Source organism: Planococcus citri, chromosome 5, assembly GCF_950023065.1.
Source record: "Planococcus citri chromosome 5, ihPlaCitr1.1, whole genome shotgun sequence".
Lineage (NCBI taxonomy): Eukaryota > Metazoa > Arthropoda > Insecta > Hemiptera > Pseudococcidae > Planococcus > Planococcus citri.
The window spans coordinates 36631571-36651558 of record NC_088681.1 but is presented as its reverse complement, the minus strand read 5'-3'; the positions used below and the strand labels follow the sequence as shown (position 1 = coordinate 36651558).

The following is a 19988-nucleotide window of genomic DNA, read 5'->3' as shown; positions in this document are numbered from 1 at the left end:
ATACCTAACTACCTATCCAAGAATTTCATTTATGTATTTGAAATGAGAGGTGAAATAACGAAAAAGGGCCAAGGTCTAGACTTCCTTAATTTTTTCGATGATTTTTTTTTAATAAGTAAATTCATATGAAATCGCCAGAGTTACGAAATTCGGAAAAAGGTCCCTTCAGTCTCTCAAAAGGAAGGGTCGTATTCAAAAAAACGAACAACTCAAATTAGAGAAAAACGACTTGGCACCTCCAAATTTTCGTGAATTTTGAAGTTTTTTCGAAATTGGAGGACTGAGGAGCAACTCTGAGGCCTCTGAGGGGTCGAATCCAAACACAAAATGGGTATTCGAACTCAATACCTCGAAAACCAAACAAATCCAGGTAAAGGAGAGAGGAGGTCAAAATAAAGTATCATCGAGAAAGTAAACCAATTTCATACTAGAGTTTTTTTTGTATCTTGCTTAAAATTAGGACCTAATACCCCCTTCCTTTTCTTACCTCTCTCATAAAATTCAACTAGGCAAGCACAACTTCATAAATCATCATTTTTCGTAGTTCTAATTTAATTCCCTCGAAGGTTTACATCGAAATGCTTTGGTTTTTAACCGATGTAAAGCAAAGGAACACTAATAAGTTTATTCCTATTGGATCAGTGGAAAAAGTAAAAACGGTTTTTCCCCTACAGGGATGTATTGAATGGAATATCGGTCTGATTGCAATCTCCGTATGTGGTGCAAACTTTGTCAACTTCAAAAAAATTCAAAAGCTTGTCTTTTCAAAACTCTTGAATTTTTTCTAATAAATCAGCTTCATTGAAACACCCACACTGTTCTCCATTTTCACATACAAACAAAACCTTTGTTCGAAAGCTCATCTAATTTCTTCACAAATCTTTTTCCGCAGAAAATCGCCAATCCGCTAACTCCAAAACAAGAGTAAAAAAAAAAACCTGATCCGGATAAATTTAGAAAAATTGCAACCCCACGTGCATTAATTCGTTCGCGATTTTAAAAAAAAAAAACGAACAACGTCCTCATTAAAAACAACACAAACACCTCACACGTCAACAAACTTTTTCAAACGTTATTATTATCACATGTAAACAATCAAGCGGCCAGTTTTTTTACGAAGGAATTAATTAAGCAACTGGGCGAGATTTACACTACGAATAATTTCAGCTCACCTGTGAAGCCGGATATAATCTATAACATAAGTACGTTTTGCAGGCTCTTCTGTAACCCATGATAATGGTAGGTAAATCCAAAGGTACGCCACCAGGATAAGCGATCGTTATATCCAAAACCCAACTCAGTTTATCGGCGCTTTTATCTTCTGTAAGTAACGAAACCAGAGCTAAAATTACTCAATTACTCTCCGCTCCGTTCATGTATTTCACAATTTGTTACCAATAACGTACCCGAATCTTCATACGTATTGGTTTCCTCTTTACCGGAACCGTATTTCGTAACCGGTAACGGCGTTAATTCGTCGATAATCGCGTGAAATGCTCCAAGACGAGGTAACGTCACGTAATTCAACACTGGTAAATTATTTTTCATCGCGTACCTGCCAAAAAAATAAAAACGAAAAAAATTACATTTAAATATAATAATATATTACCTTATCGTACCATCACAAAAAAATGTAAAAAAATCAATTAACGACTGAATCGATCGATTATGTGGCCTCATTCTGGAGCTCGAACAATGGGAATTTTTTAAGCCACTTTGTAACGTGGTTTTAAAACCTTTCAACTTTTCAACAATAATAAGTAAGTCTTTTACTTCGCTTTTTTTTTTTTTCGTTCGTTCCATCATTCGAATGGTAAACAAGCGTCTGGGAATTGTTCTTTTAATTTTCATTTTAACTACAACGAATACCTACTCGAATTTTTCAAAACAATTTTCAACCTCTCGAAGACCTTGAAAAGTATAATCCTTTCGCTCTTTTATTTCTTCGTTCATTATAGGTTCACGAGCTTTTCCCCCTTACTTGAAGATAGAATACAAAAAAATACAGGCTATTCAAAAGACCACCTTGTAACTTTTTTCTTGTATTTTTATTTTTTTCGCATCTAATTTACATTAATTTTTACGTTCCCCGTAGCGTGTTTAATCGATAAAACGACCCAATTGTCCGGATATGTTTTTTTCGCCTTTTTTTTCGAATTAATAATTTTCTAATTTCAGTTTTATTTTATCGCTTCGAAGCCATTAGCTTTTTTACCGAATGGGAGAATTTTCTATTCAAAAAAATGGAAACGTTCGCCAATTTTTTCGACATCTCTAAGCGAAAAGTTTTCTGCATAAACATAACATGGAAACTTTTTCCACGCTATTTTCAAGAATAAACATCTCATTGTTATTTTCACACAGATGACGAAAAATTCAGCAAGCAATCGTATCATTTATGGTACTATTTCTTGCAAAATTCTATACTACATACAATTGGTAGACATGGCCTCGTAATCAGAAGCTAATGATCCGATTCATTTGTAAACAAAATCATTCGACTAGATCGATTCGATGCTCGTGATACCTACTTTTGACTCGTTTCACGTCTTTTCCGTAAAAATCCGCCTTCTGGGAATAACACCATGAGTTTCCTTTTCCTCGGTATGTAGCTTTCTCTGAGATGCGCCCTTAGCTCTTTGACTCCTTTATCGCGTTGTTTCTTACCCTAGATTGAAGGGAAAACGATATAAAATTTATAGAGTTTATTTCGTGGTCGATTTACAATACATATTGTAGAGTGAATAAGCTTTCCACAATATTTTCTTACCGATAAAATGAAGAAATCTTGATGAATGATCGAGACGATACCGAAATTCGTTAATTTAAATATCCAATCCATAATCCACATGATGTTTGGTAATACGTTCCGTCGAGCGTTGAAATTGGCCATCAACATGGGTACATCACTGGTCGACTGATGGTTCACGACCACCAATGTTCGATCGTCTAAACAGACTCTGATATCGTCGCCGACTTCCACAACTGTTCGCAGAAAAAAAACAACACCCGTAGGAAAATTACTATGTACATGTCTTTGTTTTAGTGTATTTAATATGCGACATTTTTATCGATACATGACGCCGCCGGTTTTTTTGCACTACCTTTCCCCTCCCCTTGCTCGTTTCCTACACACAATTACAAAATTACACATATGTACCTCGCCTTGTCGCCTTTATTAACGAACTCTCGCGCTCGTTTCAATTAATCGAAACGTAAGACGTCAATCGTTTCAGTCAAGATTGTCACACAAAATACTCGTACAAGCATGTACGTGAGATGACGACGATAAATGGTGTTGTTATGAATTTATTTTTAGAGGGTTTTTTCTTTTCGATTTCTTTTTTGGCGTTATTTTTATTACAAGATGTACGAAATCTATGGTCCAGATCAGTCAATCAATCGTTCGAGAACTTGAGAGTCTCGTTCAACAACGAAAATGTTGACGCTTGCTTGGAAAGTGTACCTTGAACTATTTTGCAACAGTTTGAAGAAAAAAAGTGAGGTTTTTTGAAAATTTTGGGCAACAAAGTGAGAATTTCCGCAATTTCTAGCAAAAATCAAGACTTGACCATTTCAACAAAAAAAGGGCTTTTTAATAATTTCAAGCAAAAAAGCAACACACTATGGACACTTTTTGGAGAAAAAAGAAACTTTTTGGGATTTTTTGCAAAAAATCATTATTTTTAGCAATTTTTGACAAAAAAGAGACTTCTTGGCGATTTAGATAAAAAGCGAGTTTTTGTTATTTTTGGCAGAAGATGAGACTTCAAAAATTAATTTTAACAAAAGGCTGAGCTTCTCAACAATTTTTGAAAAAAAAAAACACGAAATATTTTAGAAATTTGGCAAAAAAAAAACGATATTTTTGTTTTAAAAAAAGACTTTCATAATTTCAAAAAAAAAAAGGAAGACTATTCAGCAAGTATTGGCAAAAAGTGACATTTTTTAAGAAAAATTTTGAAAAACAATAATAATGACAATTATAACACAAAATAGGAACAAAATTGTTAGAAATTATCAGAAAATCAGTGAAATTGACAAAAAACAACAATAACCATAAATCTGGCTATTTTGAATTTTGAAATAGGTACCGACCTCCACTTTTAAGCTTCGACTTGACAGAATTCTGTTTTTTCGCATTTTGTAACATGCTGGACAAGGAAATTACACACCAAAATCATAACCAAACGAATCATTCTCGAACGATTGTAAGAATTGGTTACTCGAGTGAAAATCATTTTCAAAAATGTGACTTCAAATTCATCTTTCAATTGAGAGAAAAACGGCCAATTTTCAGAAAATGAGGCTCACAACTAAATCAAAATCGTTCGCGAATGAAATGAAGGAAATAAAAATAATTATCGAACGAATCATTTAAAACTGAGGAAATTCGTCGGATTTTTCGCAAATTGTGGGAGATTTCAAGTCTTGTAGAAAGCGTGTGGAAAAAAGGGAAAACATGAGAATTTAAAAAAAAAAACTATGTTCACAAGTGATTTTTTTCATTTTTTTTTTTTTACCAGCGGACAGTGGTAAATGTTGATGTTCTTTTTTTTTCTAGTTTCTTTTAGTTTTTCAACATTTTTTTCCAAAATCAAGTTTTTACGAGCTGTTAGTAATATTTTCTGGATTTTTTTCTTCTTTTTTCGTCTTCTTTTTTTTGATCAATTACCATCCGTCAATGACTAGTGGTAATGATATTGAATATTTATTTTTATACCAAAAACTGAAGTTAAATATCAAGTTCATTCAATTGAACTTATTTAAATTTTTGTTGAAAGCAGCTTTTGAATTTAGAAGAAAGGGGGTAAAAATTTTTAGTTTTGGTATGAAATTTGTGGGGAAAATGGGAAATTTTAAGCTGACGTGTGGAAATAACAACATTTTAATATCCCATCACTCATTAATTGTAAGCAAAAATTGTCATGCTACAAAGAACGATCTCGATTTCGTGAAAATGAATCTTCAAAGAAGGTCTCATATATCAGTCATTCCCCTGATCCGGAACGACTGAATCGAATTCTTGAAAAATCGTTCCTCAACGACTTCGTTGATTTACGAATACGTCGGTCAATTGTGACCAATCATTCAAAAAAACGATATTTTAAGCAGATCGTTCTATTCGTGACTCACATTCAAAGTTCATTTCTCGCCAAAACATTTAAAAATATTTTCAACTAGATTTTTTTCTGGGAACATTTGAATGACTTATTCAAAAAATGACGTATTATTATGAGAAAAAATCAAATCCAAAAATCAAGCAACGACATTCATGATGGTATCTTGGTATCAATCACGATCTGTTTGATTCACACTGAGCAAATCATTCACAGACCACCTCACAACTGTAAAATTATTCGAATCATTTTTGCAAATCAAATCTTTGGTGAATCATTTTGAAGATTTTTTTCATTCATTCCTAAAAATTGAAAAAAAAACTCATCCAAACGGGAATTCTTCAGCGAATTGTTCATGAACGATTTAAAAGAGTTGTGTCCAAATTCTTCACTGAGAAAACACTCGAATTCTGCAATAATTGATCACTACTCACAATACAACTTTACTGTTATGATGGAATTTTATCAACCAACATACAACCAAATCGTTCGTGAACGACCTCAGGGATATTATGAATCATTAATTGAATCGTTCATGTAAACGAAAGAGTGTAAGATATCGTCAGTCTCTGGCGAACGATTTCGAAAAATTGTTCATTAATCACTAAAATGAACTGGTCTAATAGTCTAAATACAAACCACACAATTTGAATGGAAAATTTTCAGCGAATCGTTCGCGAACGATTCAAACGAATTATTTACAAAATTACAAATCTTTCGCCAAAAAAAAACATTCAAACTGTACAATAACAACTATTGTGGTTGAATTGGTTTAGCCCATACAAAACCAAATCGTTCGTGAACGACTTCATTGCAATGAATCATTTGCGATTCGTTCACATAAAATGAAATACATAAATCTGATAAATCCTAGGAAAACTTTTCTCAAAAGTAGTTGATTCATCACTAAAACCTCAAAAAAAGCTCATCCACACGAAAAATTTTTAGAGAGTCATTCTCGAACTATTGAAAAGAGTCATTTACTCGTCGTTCACTAACTCACTCTAAGAAAATACTCGAATACTGCAATATGCTCTGCTCTCACTGCACTTCTGAGGCTCTCACTACCGAATCAAATTGTCCCAGAATAATTTCGAAATGATTCGCAATTCACCACCAAATCACTATCACTGTTTCACCGACGACTCTTGGATCACGATCATTAAAAATACAATAAAACACACTCGAGTCGAGTACTTACGATCATATCCGGCCGTCCAACTCCACATCGTCACCATCGCTAACAGCCAGTGGAAAAACAAGCCTTCCATTTTCCAATACAGCGGTGGATACAGCTTACGTAACGGTAACAGCATGAGCATCCATACGCAATACGTTGGTATACAGTAGACATTATTCAATAAGACGAATATCACCCTGATTACCACCTTGACAGCGACGAAAAGTCTGCAAAGAAACATCACAGTGTTGTTTATTTTCTCGATCAAATACAAAACAAAACATATATGCCACCATAATGATCCGATATTCACACTCGATCTTCGTCGTCTCAACATGACTATAACCTTACAAATAGTCTAGGTACTCTAAAATTAACGATAGAAAAGCGGTACACATGCTCGGGCTATTTCATCTTCTAAATCATCTCAATATTACATAGTATCGCAGAAGAGAGGAATTTAATTTTCACGATCGATACATCATCTTAATTTAATTCCGCTATATTCGATGTGTTTTTTTATAATCCCAATCACGCGCTGTAGCACCACAGACTACCCTACCTAATCCTTATCATTGAGAAATTCTTTTCATTTCATTTAAAAATATCGAATGATCGTCTCGTGCATATAAGTATGAAGTTGAACTTTATCGACTTGTTATTAACACGACTCCCACTATTCACAAAACAGATAAAAATATCAAAACAAAAGTCGAGAAACAGTTTTGACATAAAATTCGTGGTTATTTTCTACGGTACATTTCATTTTTTCCCAGCCCTTACCCTCCTTAAAATCCTTCATCCTGTCTAAAGAATACTCGAATACTCTTGACTTTTTCCATGTTCCTTTTCTTCTACAACCAAATTTTGACGATGTTCTTTTCTTCATTTTATACGCAATTTCAAGTAAGTATATCGAGACATTTTTCAAACACATAGTGATCGCCTACACTTTATCAAATGAGAAAACCCCGATTGATGTTTGTATTTTGTTAAAGCAAGATTATCTTCTATTGAGACGGTTTCTCGACCCGACTATAATTCATTATAAACGTTCATATTCGAATGGAAAATTCCATTGTGAAATTCGGACCAACAACACGACATGAAAAATATGAAATAATCCTTCACACACGATAAATATTTGAAATAGATACAAATATAGGTATACGAAAAACTGAAGAGCCAATTATGAATTATTCGTTAATACGAGTAAAATTAAAATAACAAAGATACGATAGATAATTTGAAGCGCACACCTCAAGATTATAAAAGGTTATACTCAATTCAGGGTGTCTCAACATAACGAATATTGCCAGTATTTTATAATAAAAATATAAGAAAACCAACATTTACCCAAATGCTCGCTCGTTAAAATATTACTATCCTACTTTCTTGCCTTCTTTTTTATTTTCCAATTTCATATTATGTACATTCGTGTAGCCTCACATACAGGAAAGGAAATGGAAAAGGAATCCAATCGATATCAATTCATGATATTGCATCTCAATTACACCATCTTATCTTGGTAAAACTCGAGAAATTCGAAGAAAAAAAAACATTAATCTTTTCCATTATCCATTTTCTCTTCTCTCCTTCCTAGTCGCGGGTTTCCATTTTGAAAAATCAGATTGAAACTCGAGATTACTTTTAGCACCGTAGGTATAGGTTCTGGTTGATAATTTCGATATTTCGCTATTCGACAAATAAAATCGTATTCGTACGTATAAAACAACACGGTATATAACCATATTTTTTCTAACACGTTAGAGTAGACTGATATATTTTTACGGAAACTCATCTCATTTCATCTCGAATTTCCAATTTCCATTAAATTTAGTGAAACATTTGGCCATTTCATTGACCTTGACTTTATTACCGAGCGTGTGAAAAACCGATTACATTAACGCGTAGAAGACTAAAAAAGACGATACGAACGAATTAAACCGAAACGTATGAACGAACTACATACAGATGGATGGGTGGGTGGGTCTTTTTGGGTACGCTACGAATATAAGTACATCGCATCGTGTACCGTACGATTCAGATACGACTAAGATAACGTTATAATGAGCCTCTCAAAAAACCTATGCCATTGTATTTCTACATCGTTGTTCAATTAATACACAAAACGCAAAACACGCCACGTTTGACTAATTGAAAAAGCACATTGTGCTAGAATTAGCATCACGCGAGTCGAGCTATGCCTAATGCGTATACCTTATTCATTCAAAATTCTCAACTTCGCCATTTTCGGTGATTTGTGGTGTACGACTTTAACGTCAAAACGCCAGAATTTACTTTCAAGGTGGATTAGAACTTAATATTTTAGATCGTCGAAAACATAAGGTTGACTTGTACTCTGCTACATTCCGAGCAACTTGGAAAATTCACATCGCACCATGAGCCACTAACAATGGAACCTTTGGAACTCATACTATCTGAATTGACAATCAAACGAGCATGTCTTAAAACCTCAGTAACCAAAATTTCAAGCGTTAAAGCTCATTTTTGTATTTGTGTCGAATTTTGGAAAATTTTAAAAATGTTAAAAATCTGCACCTTTTTAATTTTTCTAGAAGTTTCAAATTGCTTAAGAAGAGCCAAAAATGAACTTTAGGACCAATAACTTTGGTCGCTGCTTGTTTGGGCACTATTTCCAAATTTCTGGTGGGATTTGAAAACTTGCTGGAGGCTCCAAAAAAGTCAAATTGAGATTGTTTTCTAGTCGTGTGATCGTGTAAACACAACAGACGATATTTTGTCGAAAAATTGCTCCTTATAGGGATTAATGTAGTTTTTTTGCACCTGCAGAACGATTTGAATTTTATGGAGAAAATTTATTAATTGCTGGAGTCTCCAGAATAGTTTAAAATTAGTAGTTGATGGTCTGATGGGAATTTGATTAGAAAGAATTATTCGCATCGGTTCACTTTGCTCAAAAAAATTAATTTATTATTAAAAAGTTCAAAAATTGCTCTTTCAATATTTTCTTTAAATTTTTTAAATTTTCAAAAATTCACCAAAAGTCCAACAATCAACTCTAGGGCCTGACATTTTGAGTACAGGCTACAGAGATTTTAGAACGTGCTCTTTCGATCCAGCTTAAACAATTTTATAACCTAGAAGGAGGCAAGGAGCAATTTACATATTAGATTGAGGTAAAATTAGCACATATTGCTTTTACTCTTATATCGCAAACACGCCTTGTTAAGCAATCATTTTTCATTTTTCATTTCATATACTGACTGTACTTAATTGCGAATTCTTATTCATTGAATTGCAACAGAACTTGTGAACATTGTTACACAAGTAAAAATAAGAAAGCAGTCGATTGCGGAAAAATAATCGATTGGTTCGATTTTTAGAGATCGAATCGATCTGCAATTTAATCGACTGAATTCGATTCAACTTGACTCAGAATCAATTAATCAGCTGATTCCCAACAAATGAAGTAGTTGAAATGATTAGTCAACTTAACAATCGACTATAAAAATAAATTTTTGTGAAAGGATATCACCCACATGAACACTTTCAACTTTTTCTACAAAAAAGTCATCCAGATCCAAAATAAATTCCGTTAATGCAACCTAATATCGATTTAAGTCGATTTCATCGATTCAATCAACTCGATCACCCCAATCGATAGACCTCGATCAATCGATGTTTCATCTATAAGAATTGATCAACTCAGGAATCAAGTCGATGGATATTGGATAACATTAGAGGCAGAATTGACGCGTGTAATTTCACATTACGAATTGTGGTTAACCTACACTTTTTTTACAGTTTGCAGCTTTCGTTCGTTCATTATACTTTAACCTTTGTGAAATAAATACGAAGAATCTCCAAAATCCGAATATCATCAACGGGGCGACTTTGGTAAGTAGTGTTTTAATTCATTTGCTTTTTTACTTTCCCTGACGCTGTGATCTTCCAAACTTTCAACCAAGTACAAGGTGCAAAATTCTATTTCATCACATACATTGTAGTTCTTCAGCACCACATGCTAAAAATTTCATTCAACATGTTCGAACATAAAAAAAACTTGAAAATTTTCAGCTATCAACAATTAAACATTATTATTGAGACATTTCTGGCAACATGATCAAAACATCTATATTATTGGTCCATCTTTTGGGTATGATTTTTGGTACGTCTACTTTCACATAATCTTTCTAATCGCAACTTTGAATTTTGATTAGAACCACCACAGAAAGTTTTTTGTTTCCTTTCAGCTCAAATGATGCCATCCAATTCACCAGATTCTTTTCCAACCCAAAGTTTGTCAGAAAATTCATCAGATTCTCTTCCAACGCAAATAATCCAAGCTCATTCAAGAGATTTGTCAAAAGAATGGGATGATGATGATGATGATGTTACTGATGGTGATGATGATGATGATGATGATGATGACGACGATGATTATGACGATCGATTCGAACTTCCTGGTTTTGACAAAGATGTCTTATCCAAAAACAGCGGTAACGAAGAGATAAAATTCGAAACTAATAATAATAAAGTGCATTATCAGGCAAACATTACCGGAGCTATTCAATTATTTTGGAAAAAAGGAAATGACCAGGTTGAAATGAATATCACCGCAGCAGGCGCTGTTAACCAAGATTGGCGTTTGGGAGATGCCAAAATTCATTTGGAACGAAGTGTAGCAGGCGATCAGAATCAAGTTTGGGACTTTGGTGAAACCAAATACACGTATTCTTCTACTCCTGCAGGAAATTTGACTAGAAATTGGATTAATGGAAAGGAAGACGAGAGAAAGTTGCGAAAATACAAAAAATTGATCGCAGAATGGTGTGATGAGAATTGCTTCTTTATAAGAAAATCCAGAAGGAATTGTATTATTTACTAATCAATAATCATATCATTGAATTTATATAATTATGTTGGCGAATTTTACTTCACAATCAAATTTTTCTTTTTCATATTGAATACGTTTTTGTACAAGAACATTTAAGTATGGTTGGCTGAGGGTGAACATCGCAGCCCTTCATCTTCCTCCTCAAAAGAAACCTGCACTTCAGTTTATAGTACAATAGAATTGGAATTTCAAAGGGGGGAGGGGGAATCTTAAGGAGTCGTATGTCTGAATCAGATGAAAAATTCATTTTTAGGTAAGTAGATAGATACTTAGATACATATTTCGAGCCTCGATTATCCATCGATAGGAAGACAATGGAGAACAAAATTCAAAAGGAATCGAAGTATGTAACAGGTGGAATCTGTCCATTCGAAGTCACTGACCCATTTTTTTTTTTACAAAAAACTGAATTTCACTTCCTCAAGAATGAGTTATAAAATGCGAGTCTCCCCCCCCCCCCCTTCTTCCCAGTTATTGGTGCTCAAGAAAATTACTACATACCTACTTATTCATAATTTTTCATTTTTTAAAAATGCCTATTGAGTATGTTGAGTGGACAATTATTTTTAATTGATTATTTAGAGTGATTTTTTTTCACTTGAAACGTATGAAATACGAAAATTACGAAAAATTATTCACCAAAAAGTTTCAAAATCCTTAAAAACAGGGGAAGAGAATTCGTTGAAAAACACTTCCAAAAATGGAGGGGAATATTCTTCTGCCTGAGTGAATCAGGAGGATGGGGGGGGGGTAACGTTTGAGTAAAACTTTTCCAAAAATCTACAAAAGAGGAACGTTTAAATTAAAAAATTTCAAAGTCTAATAATGTAAAAATAAAAAAAATCATTACTTTTTGATGAAAATCAGGAAAAAAGTAGGACATCAGGACGCACAATTAAAAATTAGGGCAAAACCAGGACTTGCAGGATTGGCAGGACTGTTAAAAATCCTGTTTTCGAGAGCAATTAGCAATTAATATGCACAATTGGAAGGGGAGGACAGAGAAAAAGACATCTACGTCAAAAATTATGATTCCGAAAGTGTTCGAGCTAGTTCGAGCTCGTCACTTGAATAATAATACGTAGAAAAAAAATCATTTTGATTTCAATTTTTTAATCCAATAGGAAAAGAAAAGGACAAATTTAGGTTAAAGTAGATATACTTAATACCTATAAAGAAATGAACACAAAAAAGCTTGAATTCTGACTTGATGATTTTAATATGAACTATGAAAAAAAAAACGTTTCCCTCCCTTTTCGATCTTATTTTCCAAGTGAGGTTAGTCCAGTCCATGATTCAAGCTCATTATACGAAACAACAATTTTTCAGTTTTCGACAACTTTCGGTACTTTGACTTTTAAAAGCTTTCAATCAATACTGAAAACTCACAATATGGGCAATTATTATGCAAAAAATTGCATGATGTGAGAAAATCTCATGGTTTTGCTGAATGAAATTTCAATTTTAGTAATCCTGTAAGAATTCATCGTCATGATGATCGTTTACTTTCACTTTTCATTTCAAGACTAATTTTATTCCACTATAAAAAATAACAAATTGCAGGTGATGAATGAAAATTTAGAATTTTAAATGAGCGAATAGGTAACATTATTCTGTAATACGTAATTCATGAATTCCATTGGTACCAATTTATAACATTGATTTTATACATATTTGAGTGTCTACGTTTTCATCAAATCTAAACATGAAAAAGGGGTTTTTTTGAAAAACATCAAAATCTGAACCAGTGATAGACAAATTTTTGATATTTTGAAATCGCATACAGAAAACAGTGCCAATTCGAATAAAATTTCCATTCATCCGGAACGTATTTAGAGCAATTCTCGGAAATTATCAATGCGAAATATTAAAATAAAATGTCGCAAATGCGGAAAATGTATTATTTTATTCGTCTAAGAGATTTGCTAACGTGATGAGTCATTTCGTCTGATGATTTTCTCCCCTTCATCCAGATTAGCTACCCTCACCTTCGCAGTCGCATGTCGCAATGAATTTCATTCAGTAGGAAGAATCGTAACGTTTCAGTTAAGTTTTATGAATTTCAACTATAAATCATTCGACCTTCCATTGAGGAACCCACGCTTTGCGAGTAGGACATGGACATATCGATAAAACGAAATTTATATGCAATATCGCGTCTTTTTGTTTTCGGTGACACCTTGTATGAAACAGGTAATACGTTGTACTCGTATGTGTATGTTTATTACGAAGAATACATACTTAACCCATAAAATATTTGAAGATATATTTTGCACATGTACCCATCACATCGTACCTCTACCTATCAAGTATCATCTACAAATTTTACATGACTAACCAGTAACCAACCACGTATCAAAACACTTCAATATTCGATTCGTTCGTCGATATATTTTAGCTGACATTCTAGCCACCGAGTGCAAATAATATGGGCGAAAATTGGTGATATCATACGTTATACATTCAAGGTGAAACCTGATGGCTGTACCGGCCGGACATAATACGCTAATTTTCTGCGCAACGAATAATGCTGCGGTTGTGGGCATTATTATAATAATATACAGCATACATAGTTGTCTGTCTCTTGTATACATGTACATTGTACAATGTACATACGATACGTTGGCGTCATTTTCGTCTTTATAAATGCACGTCAATTGCAACCAGAATTGAGAATACACACGACAACAAGTACACCGGCAACGATGCCGGGCACATTAAAAAATTATAATATTTTCGCTACACGCGGCAACGGTGTAAAGTAAACTTTACGTACCTACACTTAAATATTATTCATTTTCTGTATTATTATTACGTATAATCTTGTACATATGTAATGTACATATCGGATCGTCGGTTTTGGTGTTATTATGCATTGTTTTCTTCTCCTTCTTCTTTTTGTTTTGCTTTTCGCGAATGCGTATTTTTTTTCATTTTTTGTAATACTCGTAATCGATTCTTCGAGTATACAGCGGAGGTTTCATTTTCATTGTATTTGTTGTTTATCCAATGCCAAAAGGGTACGCTCGAATGAGTTTGGTTCCCAAAATACGCACGTACATATAATATGTGTACTGTGTAAACCAAAGACAGGATATGAGGTACTCTTTTCCTCCTCTTCTTGCCCCTGATTATATCTATGGTTCCATTTTTAGAAGGTTGTAATTCGGACAATGAGAGTATTCTTGAAAGAAGCCATCGAAGCTGTGTCGTTCTAATGGAAACCAATCGACGATATTTCGCTGCGTTCGAATCGAATATACGTAACTCGAACAATTTGTACGGATTCTGGTATTGGCGTTCTTTCATCTGTCCAGAGGCCACTACCATCGTACTGTGAAAAGGTGATCGAATCCGTAATGTTGTATGGGTGGAATGCAGTTTATCGCACTTTTTGGAAAAACGAACGGGTTTACGTGATTTTTTATGTACGTAGTATCTCAATTTTTAAAAAGTAATTCCTATAAAATCAACAGCTTATCATCTAAAAAATTTTCGAAAATCAAAATCACAAATTCACGAAAAAAATTGGAAGAAAACAAAATTTCAAAAAGCTCAAAAAAAAGGAAAAATAACGAAAAATACCTAATTGAGAATTTTTTTTCTTCAAAAACTAGAAATATTTTTGAAAAAAAAATCGTAAAAAACTGCAATTTTTAGAAATTAACTCTAATTTTGGATTTAAAAAAAATACTTTTTATGGTGAGAAAAAATTGAAAAATTTCTGAAAATTTTTACACTTTTAAAAAATTAATAATTTCAACAAAAAAAATGCTCCTTTTATTCAACATTCTAGTAAAACTTTCATTCCACACTGCATTTTTCAATAATTTTCAAAATTTCAAAAAATAAAAATCCTGAGCCTTTATTCAACATTTTAACACTACATTTCAATTTTCTAAAATTTGAAATTAGTCTGCTATAATTTTATAGGTTTTTAAAGGAAGTTGAAGAATTGATTTGCAAAAATTAAAAATAGTCGTATTGATTCCTACTAGAGGGAAGAGGGGGTGGTGTGCATCGAATTGATATATTTTTTGAAGAAATGGAGGGGGTCATATTCAACCTTACACTTCAAGATTACATTTTTCGAAACCAAAAACCTGTACGAGGTTCTTTTCACAAAATTTTTATCAAAAACATTCAGCAGACACCTTTTTTCTTTTGATTCTGTATGAACGCACAAATTTTTTTCAAGACGTGATGGTTTTGATTTTCAAAATATTTTTAAAAATTGAGAAATTGAAAAAACACAAAAAAAATTCAAAAAAAATCTTTGAATGAAAAATGAACAGAAAATTTAGCAACTAACAGAACTTTTTCTCATAGGTAAAAGTAACAAAATCATGTCAACAATTTTTCTAAAAATGAAAAAGTTTCTCATTAATTTTAGGCAAATAAAAAATACCCAATTAAAAATAAAGGATCTATTTTTCAATTTTCAGAGGAAATCGTTTACTTAAGGCTTTTAAAATGAAATTTTGATGCATCTTATAAAAAATTTAAAATCGTTATCATCCATTAATTTGACACACTTCTACAAATCTCTGAACATTTTTTCGAATTATTATTTCGCGATTCAAATTTGAAATGCCAAATAAAATGTACATACCAGTTGACGTTTTTTAAACTTTGTATCAAATTTTCAATTACTCATTTAGATTTTACCCCATAATTTCCTGAAATTATTATCAAGTATTAAATACGCACAAACGACGATGTCGTAAATTTTTAAAATACCACTTTGAGTCATGAAACTTTTATCATGTGAATAATTCGTCGAAAGTCATATAAAAATTATCAAAACCGTATCGTTAATGAAGTATGGTAAAATACGTTCGCGTTCAGATGAGCTATGAGTTAAATATCAACTTCTCGCTTGAATTCTCCCACTCATCGAAGATCACAAAGAGTAAAAAAATGATCGTTCAAACAATCTGTTCGCGTTTACTACTCGTATTTTCGATCGTCAATAATATTCGCTTATTGTTTGAGAATACAATGGATAAAATTCCCGCAGCGTATATTTCGGGTTAATAGTAGGCACAGTTGTAAGCGAATGTGTGAAGTCTCCCTGGAGCCTAATGTGTCTCCTCTTGTGGTCTTTCAAAATGGTACCATAAAATATATATACGATACAGATGCGTTGGCTCATACGATTACATAGACATTCAACAGCTTCTCATCTTCGCTATCTTATTCGAATTAATTATTCATTTTTTTCTCGCTCGAGGTATTCGAATTTTATCATACGTCGGCGTAGCGTCGGATTAGTCCACCCATCGTAATTACTCATTTTCTTCATTGTGTGTGACGTAACTTCAGGAACAGGTACCACCGACAGATAATTTTTCCACGAGTAACGCCCAAAAAAAATTTCGTGCAACTACATATTCTATCAAAGTCGTCGTCGTAGCCCTGTTTAAAAACGTCCATTGTATGAAATTTGAAATTTTCACGCAAAAAATCGCGTTCGTGACAAATGGCAAAAAATCGCAATTTTTTCTCCTATAAGTGAAGGTACATACAATCATACTCGTACACCTAGGTTTGGTAATTTTATCGTAACTATAGCTACCTTGTTAGTTGTTATCGTGCATTATCACGTGTTTTTCATTACACGACAGATTTTCTGCTCCAACTCTAAAACCAAGTCCGACTCCGAGCAAATTCTTTAGGATATTGCACGTGCGTAATTTATGATTTGCTATTCTTCAAAGTTCATTTTTTTTATTGTCACGTATTTTACACGATAGGTATAGCGAACGATTCTAGAATTTTTTCGACAATTTTTTCACCAATCGATGTACCCCATAATGGATTATTCGTGCAAGTCTTATCAAAGCATAAAATGATGACAAAATGTGTGTTTAATATACGAGTATATAAGTAGGTATTACAAGTGGGTACGTCTTCTTTAATCACTACCTCGGAATCGTTCTCGACGCCTGCCTCTTATCGGTATTTATATCATTCCATATTGTATAGTACGTCTTTCGTACGCGATGTTTCGCGATATTTTTGACCTATTAATGAAATCATCTTGTCATCGTTGTCGTTGTCTCTTGTCTGATGATGCAAGATACTTACAATACGAGGATTAATTTCGACTGAGATGTTTTCCTCGTATAGGTTGCTGATACGATAAAAAACGAGGATATGCGTCGTGAAAGTTGATCCGCAATTTGGCAATTTTTTTGCGAAGAATCAACTTTTCCAATGATTTATGTATAAAGTGATTTCCAAGTAACTGGACTGGTGAAGAAAGTTGACAAAAAAATCAGGAAAAAAACTTAAAATTGCACACAAGAGGTACAAACAAATGCATATTTAGACAATTTGAGCCAACTTTTGCTCTAAGTCTCAAAAACAAAGCCTCACAGAAGAAAATCCCATGTTTGAAAAATTGTATGCTAGAAAATCCCATGTTTGAAAAATTGTATGCCCTACAACTGTCTTCCTTTCTATTTTTTCGTAGGGCTTTTTCAGTTCTCCTGAAAATCAATTCATTGTTATATGGAGAAACTGATTAAAGTTTCACATTTTCATCACAAAAATCCATCGAAGTAGAACTTTTCAACTTCAGCTCAGAATAAGTCACCATTTCGGATCATTTTTTATCCCCAGCTTAGGAACCAAAAAGTACAGTATGGCATGCAGCTTCCAAAAAAAAAAAATATATCAACCCTCTCAATCGGAAAATTATTTTCCAAAATAGTCCAAAAATTGTATAAATTGATAAAAAAAATTGAAAATCCAATATTTTTGTATCGGAAAACTACATTTTTGGTAACATTTCGAGGATCAATTTTGACGAGAATGACACAATTTTTGAGCGTTTATTAAAAAATTTTTTGAGATGTGCGATTAGCCAGATACTACTTTGGAAACCATTCTAGATCATATTCTAACCACAATACATTTTAAGGCCATCTTTCGACATGTTTGAGAAAAATGGAATCATACTCTTCAAAATTTACTTCTACAAAATTTTTGGAAAAAAACATTTGGATTTTCAATTATTATTTTCGCAAATTATGTCAAAATTTGTCCTTTAAATGTGATTGTAATTTATTCAAATATGACTAGAAATGAGGGTTTCTGGGGTACCTAACAATTGACCATTCTATGTCCAATGTTAATGCCCATTATTTATGCAATCATTGAAATATTTTGAAAAATTCACGAGCCCAAAGAACTTTAGTTCTTTGTTTGGGTAGCAACATTTTTTGAGGGAGTTACCCCATAGATCTTCATGTTCTGAAAATAAAATGAGCAAAATAGGTGACTAGGTGACCAAGAAATTTCCTTGCAGCCCCCCTCCCTCCCACCTAAAAAAATTGATAGATGAAAATTTTATAAATTCTACCATTTTGCTCCCATTCATTCGATTTCTTGTGATGAGAAAATTGAATTTTTACGCACAAGTTCTCAGTCTAAAGACAATTTTTTTAAAATAATTAAAAAACGAATTAAAGGTGTGCTCATTTTTACCTCTTCTCGCCTTGAAACATTCTTTCTGTACCATTTTGAGAAAGGAACTAAAAGAGGTTCAAAATTAACCATCTCCAATTTGCTAAAAATGACTTTGAAACTGAAGAAAAAATTAAGAGTTGATAAAACCATTTCTGACGAGCTGAATGAGTTCAAAATGGTAATATCATTTAAAAAGTTTAAAAACACAAAACATCAATTTTTTCTCATTCCTTCTCCCCCCCCCCCCCGGGATAACTCTGAAAAATTGGGATGGGCAAGAAAAGTGGCAGTTTCACACATTTTATTTCGATAATCACATCGAATTTGGTGGAGAAAATCAAAAATTAGACGAATGTAAGCAGGATGTCACTTCAATTAGGCGAGAAATTTCTGGAAATTTTTGAATCATTTGATACAAATTTCGTAATTTGTATTTCATCAACATTTATTCAAATGTCGACTATTTATACGCCTCTATACTGATTCTTTTGAGTATTTCGTCTAATTTCCGTATAATTTTTCAATTTCAGCAATAGGTATTTCAATAATTTTTTACTTCTGAATTTGACAATTTTATCGATATTGCAATTTATCAACCTGTTACTTCATTTTCAAAGATTTCCACGCTAATTTATCCAATTTTTCATAAATTTAATCCAATTTTTGCGGCAATATTTCTTCTAAATTTCACTAATTTTTCAAAATCCTCGCACGAACCCTCCAAAAATATCTAATTCGAACGTTCAAAATTTCTACACATTACAAGACCTTTTCACATGTTGAATCTTGTAATAAAACATTTTCAACTATCCTACAACTTTATCGAACACTTCTTTCGTAAGTCACAAAAAACCACTTGAACAATCAAACTTTTTAGAGCCAGACTTGTGGAAAAGTTGTAAAAAGTAACTTTTACGTAAAATAAACACTAACAAGGATAAGTTGGCCAACTTTCTAAAGTGGAAAACATAAGAAAAAAAAGTACAGATAGCAATTGAACATTTCTACTGCGTATTTCTCATCCCCGATAAAAGAAGTTGGAATTCGTCGAAAGGGCCGCGCGATTAATACGCGATCGAAATAGAATAGAGCACGGAGTCGAACAACTTCACATAAATAATGAATAAAAATCAAATCGTAAACAAGAGAGCGTTTCGAGACCCCCGATGGAAAATTTCTCAATTTATTGCTTCAAAATAAGTAATAAGAACTCTGATCGGAACTTATTAAAACAACTTTATAAAGAAAGTATCCAGTTATTTCTCGAAAATACCGGCTAAAAATTCGCTCGAGAGTCCTCAGCTTGGTTTAAAAATTATACAATCATCTC

The 19988-nt window shown here is 33.0% G+C and overlaps 2 protein-coding genes across 4 annotated transcripts in view; one reads left to right on the top strand and one right to left on the bottom strand.

The window, feature by feature from the left end:
• LOC135846953 (acyl-CoA:lysophosphatidylglycerol acyltransferase 1-like) overlaps positions 1-19988 on the bottom strand; it is a 31112-nt gene that overhangs the window by 3193 nt on the left and 7931 nt on the right. For 2 of the 3 annotated variants that reach the window (XM_065366327.1, XM_065366328.1), the window contains exons 3-7: positions 6322-6527; positions 2771-2985; positions 2532-2668; positions 1407-1555; positions 1173-1342 (exon numbers count right to left, since the gene is read on the bottom strand). In XM_065366327.1, the coding sequence (XP_065222399.1) occupies positions 1173-1342; positions 1407-1555; positions 2532-2668; positions 2771-2985; positions 6322-6527 (877 nt within the window). The remainder of the gene's footprint in view (positions 1-1172; positions 1343-1406; positions 1556-2531; positions 2669-2770; positions 2986-6321; positions 6528-19988) is intronic. The other variant, XM_065366329.1, reaches the window with a different exon arrangement.
• Positions 9996-11246, top strand: LOC135846959 (uncharacterized). The gene is made up of 3 exons (XM_065366335.1): positions 9996-10182; positions 10363-10453; positions 10539-11246. Exons 2-3 carry the CDS (start codon positions 10405-10407, stop codon positions 11171-11173), a joined length of 684 nt encoding a protein of 227 aa, XP_065222407.1. The 5' UTR covers positions 9996-10182; positions 10363-10404; the 3' UTR covers positions 11174-11246.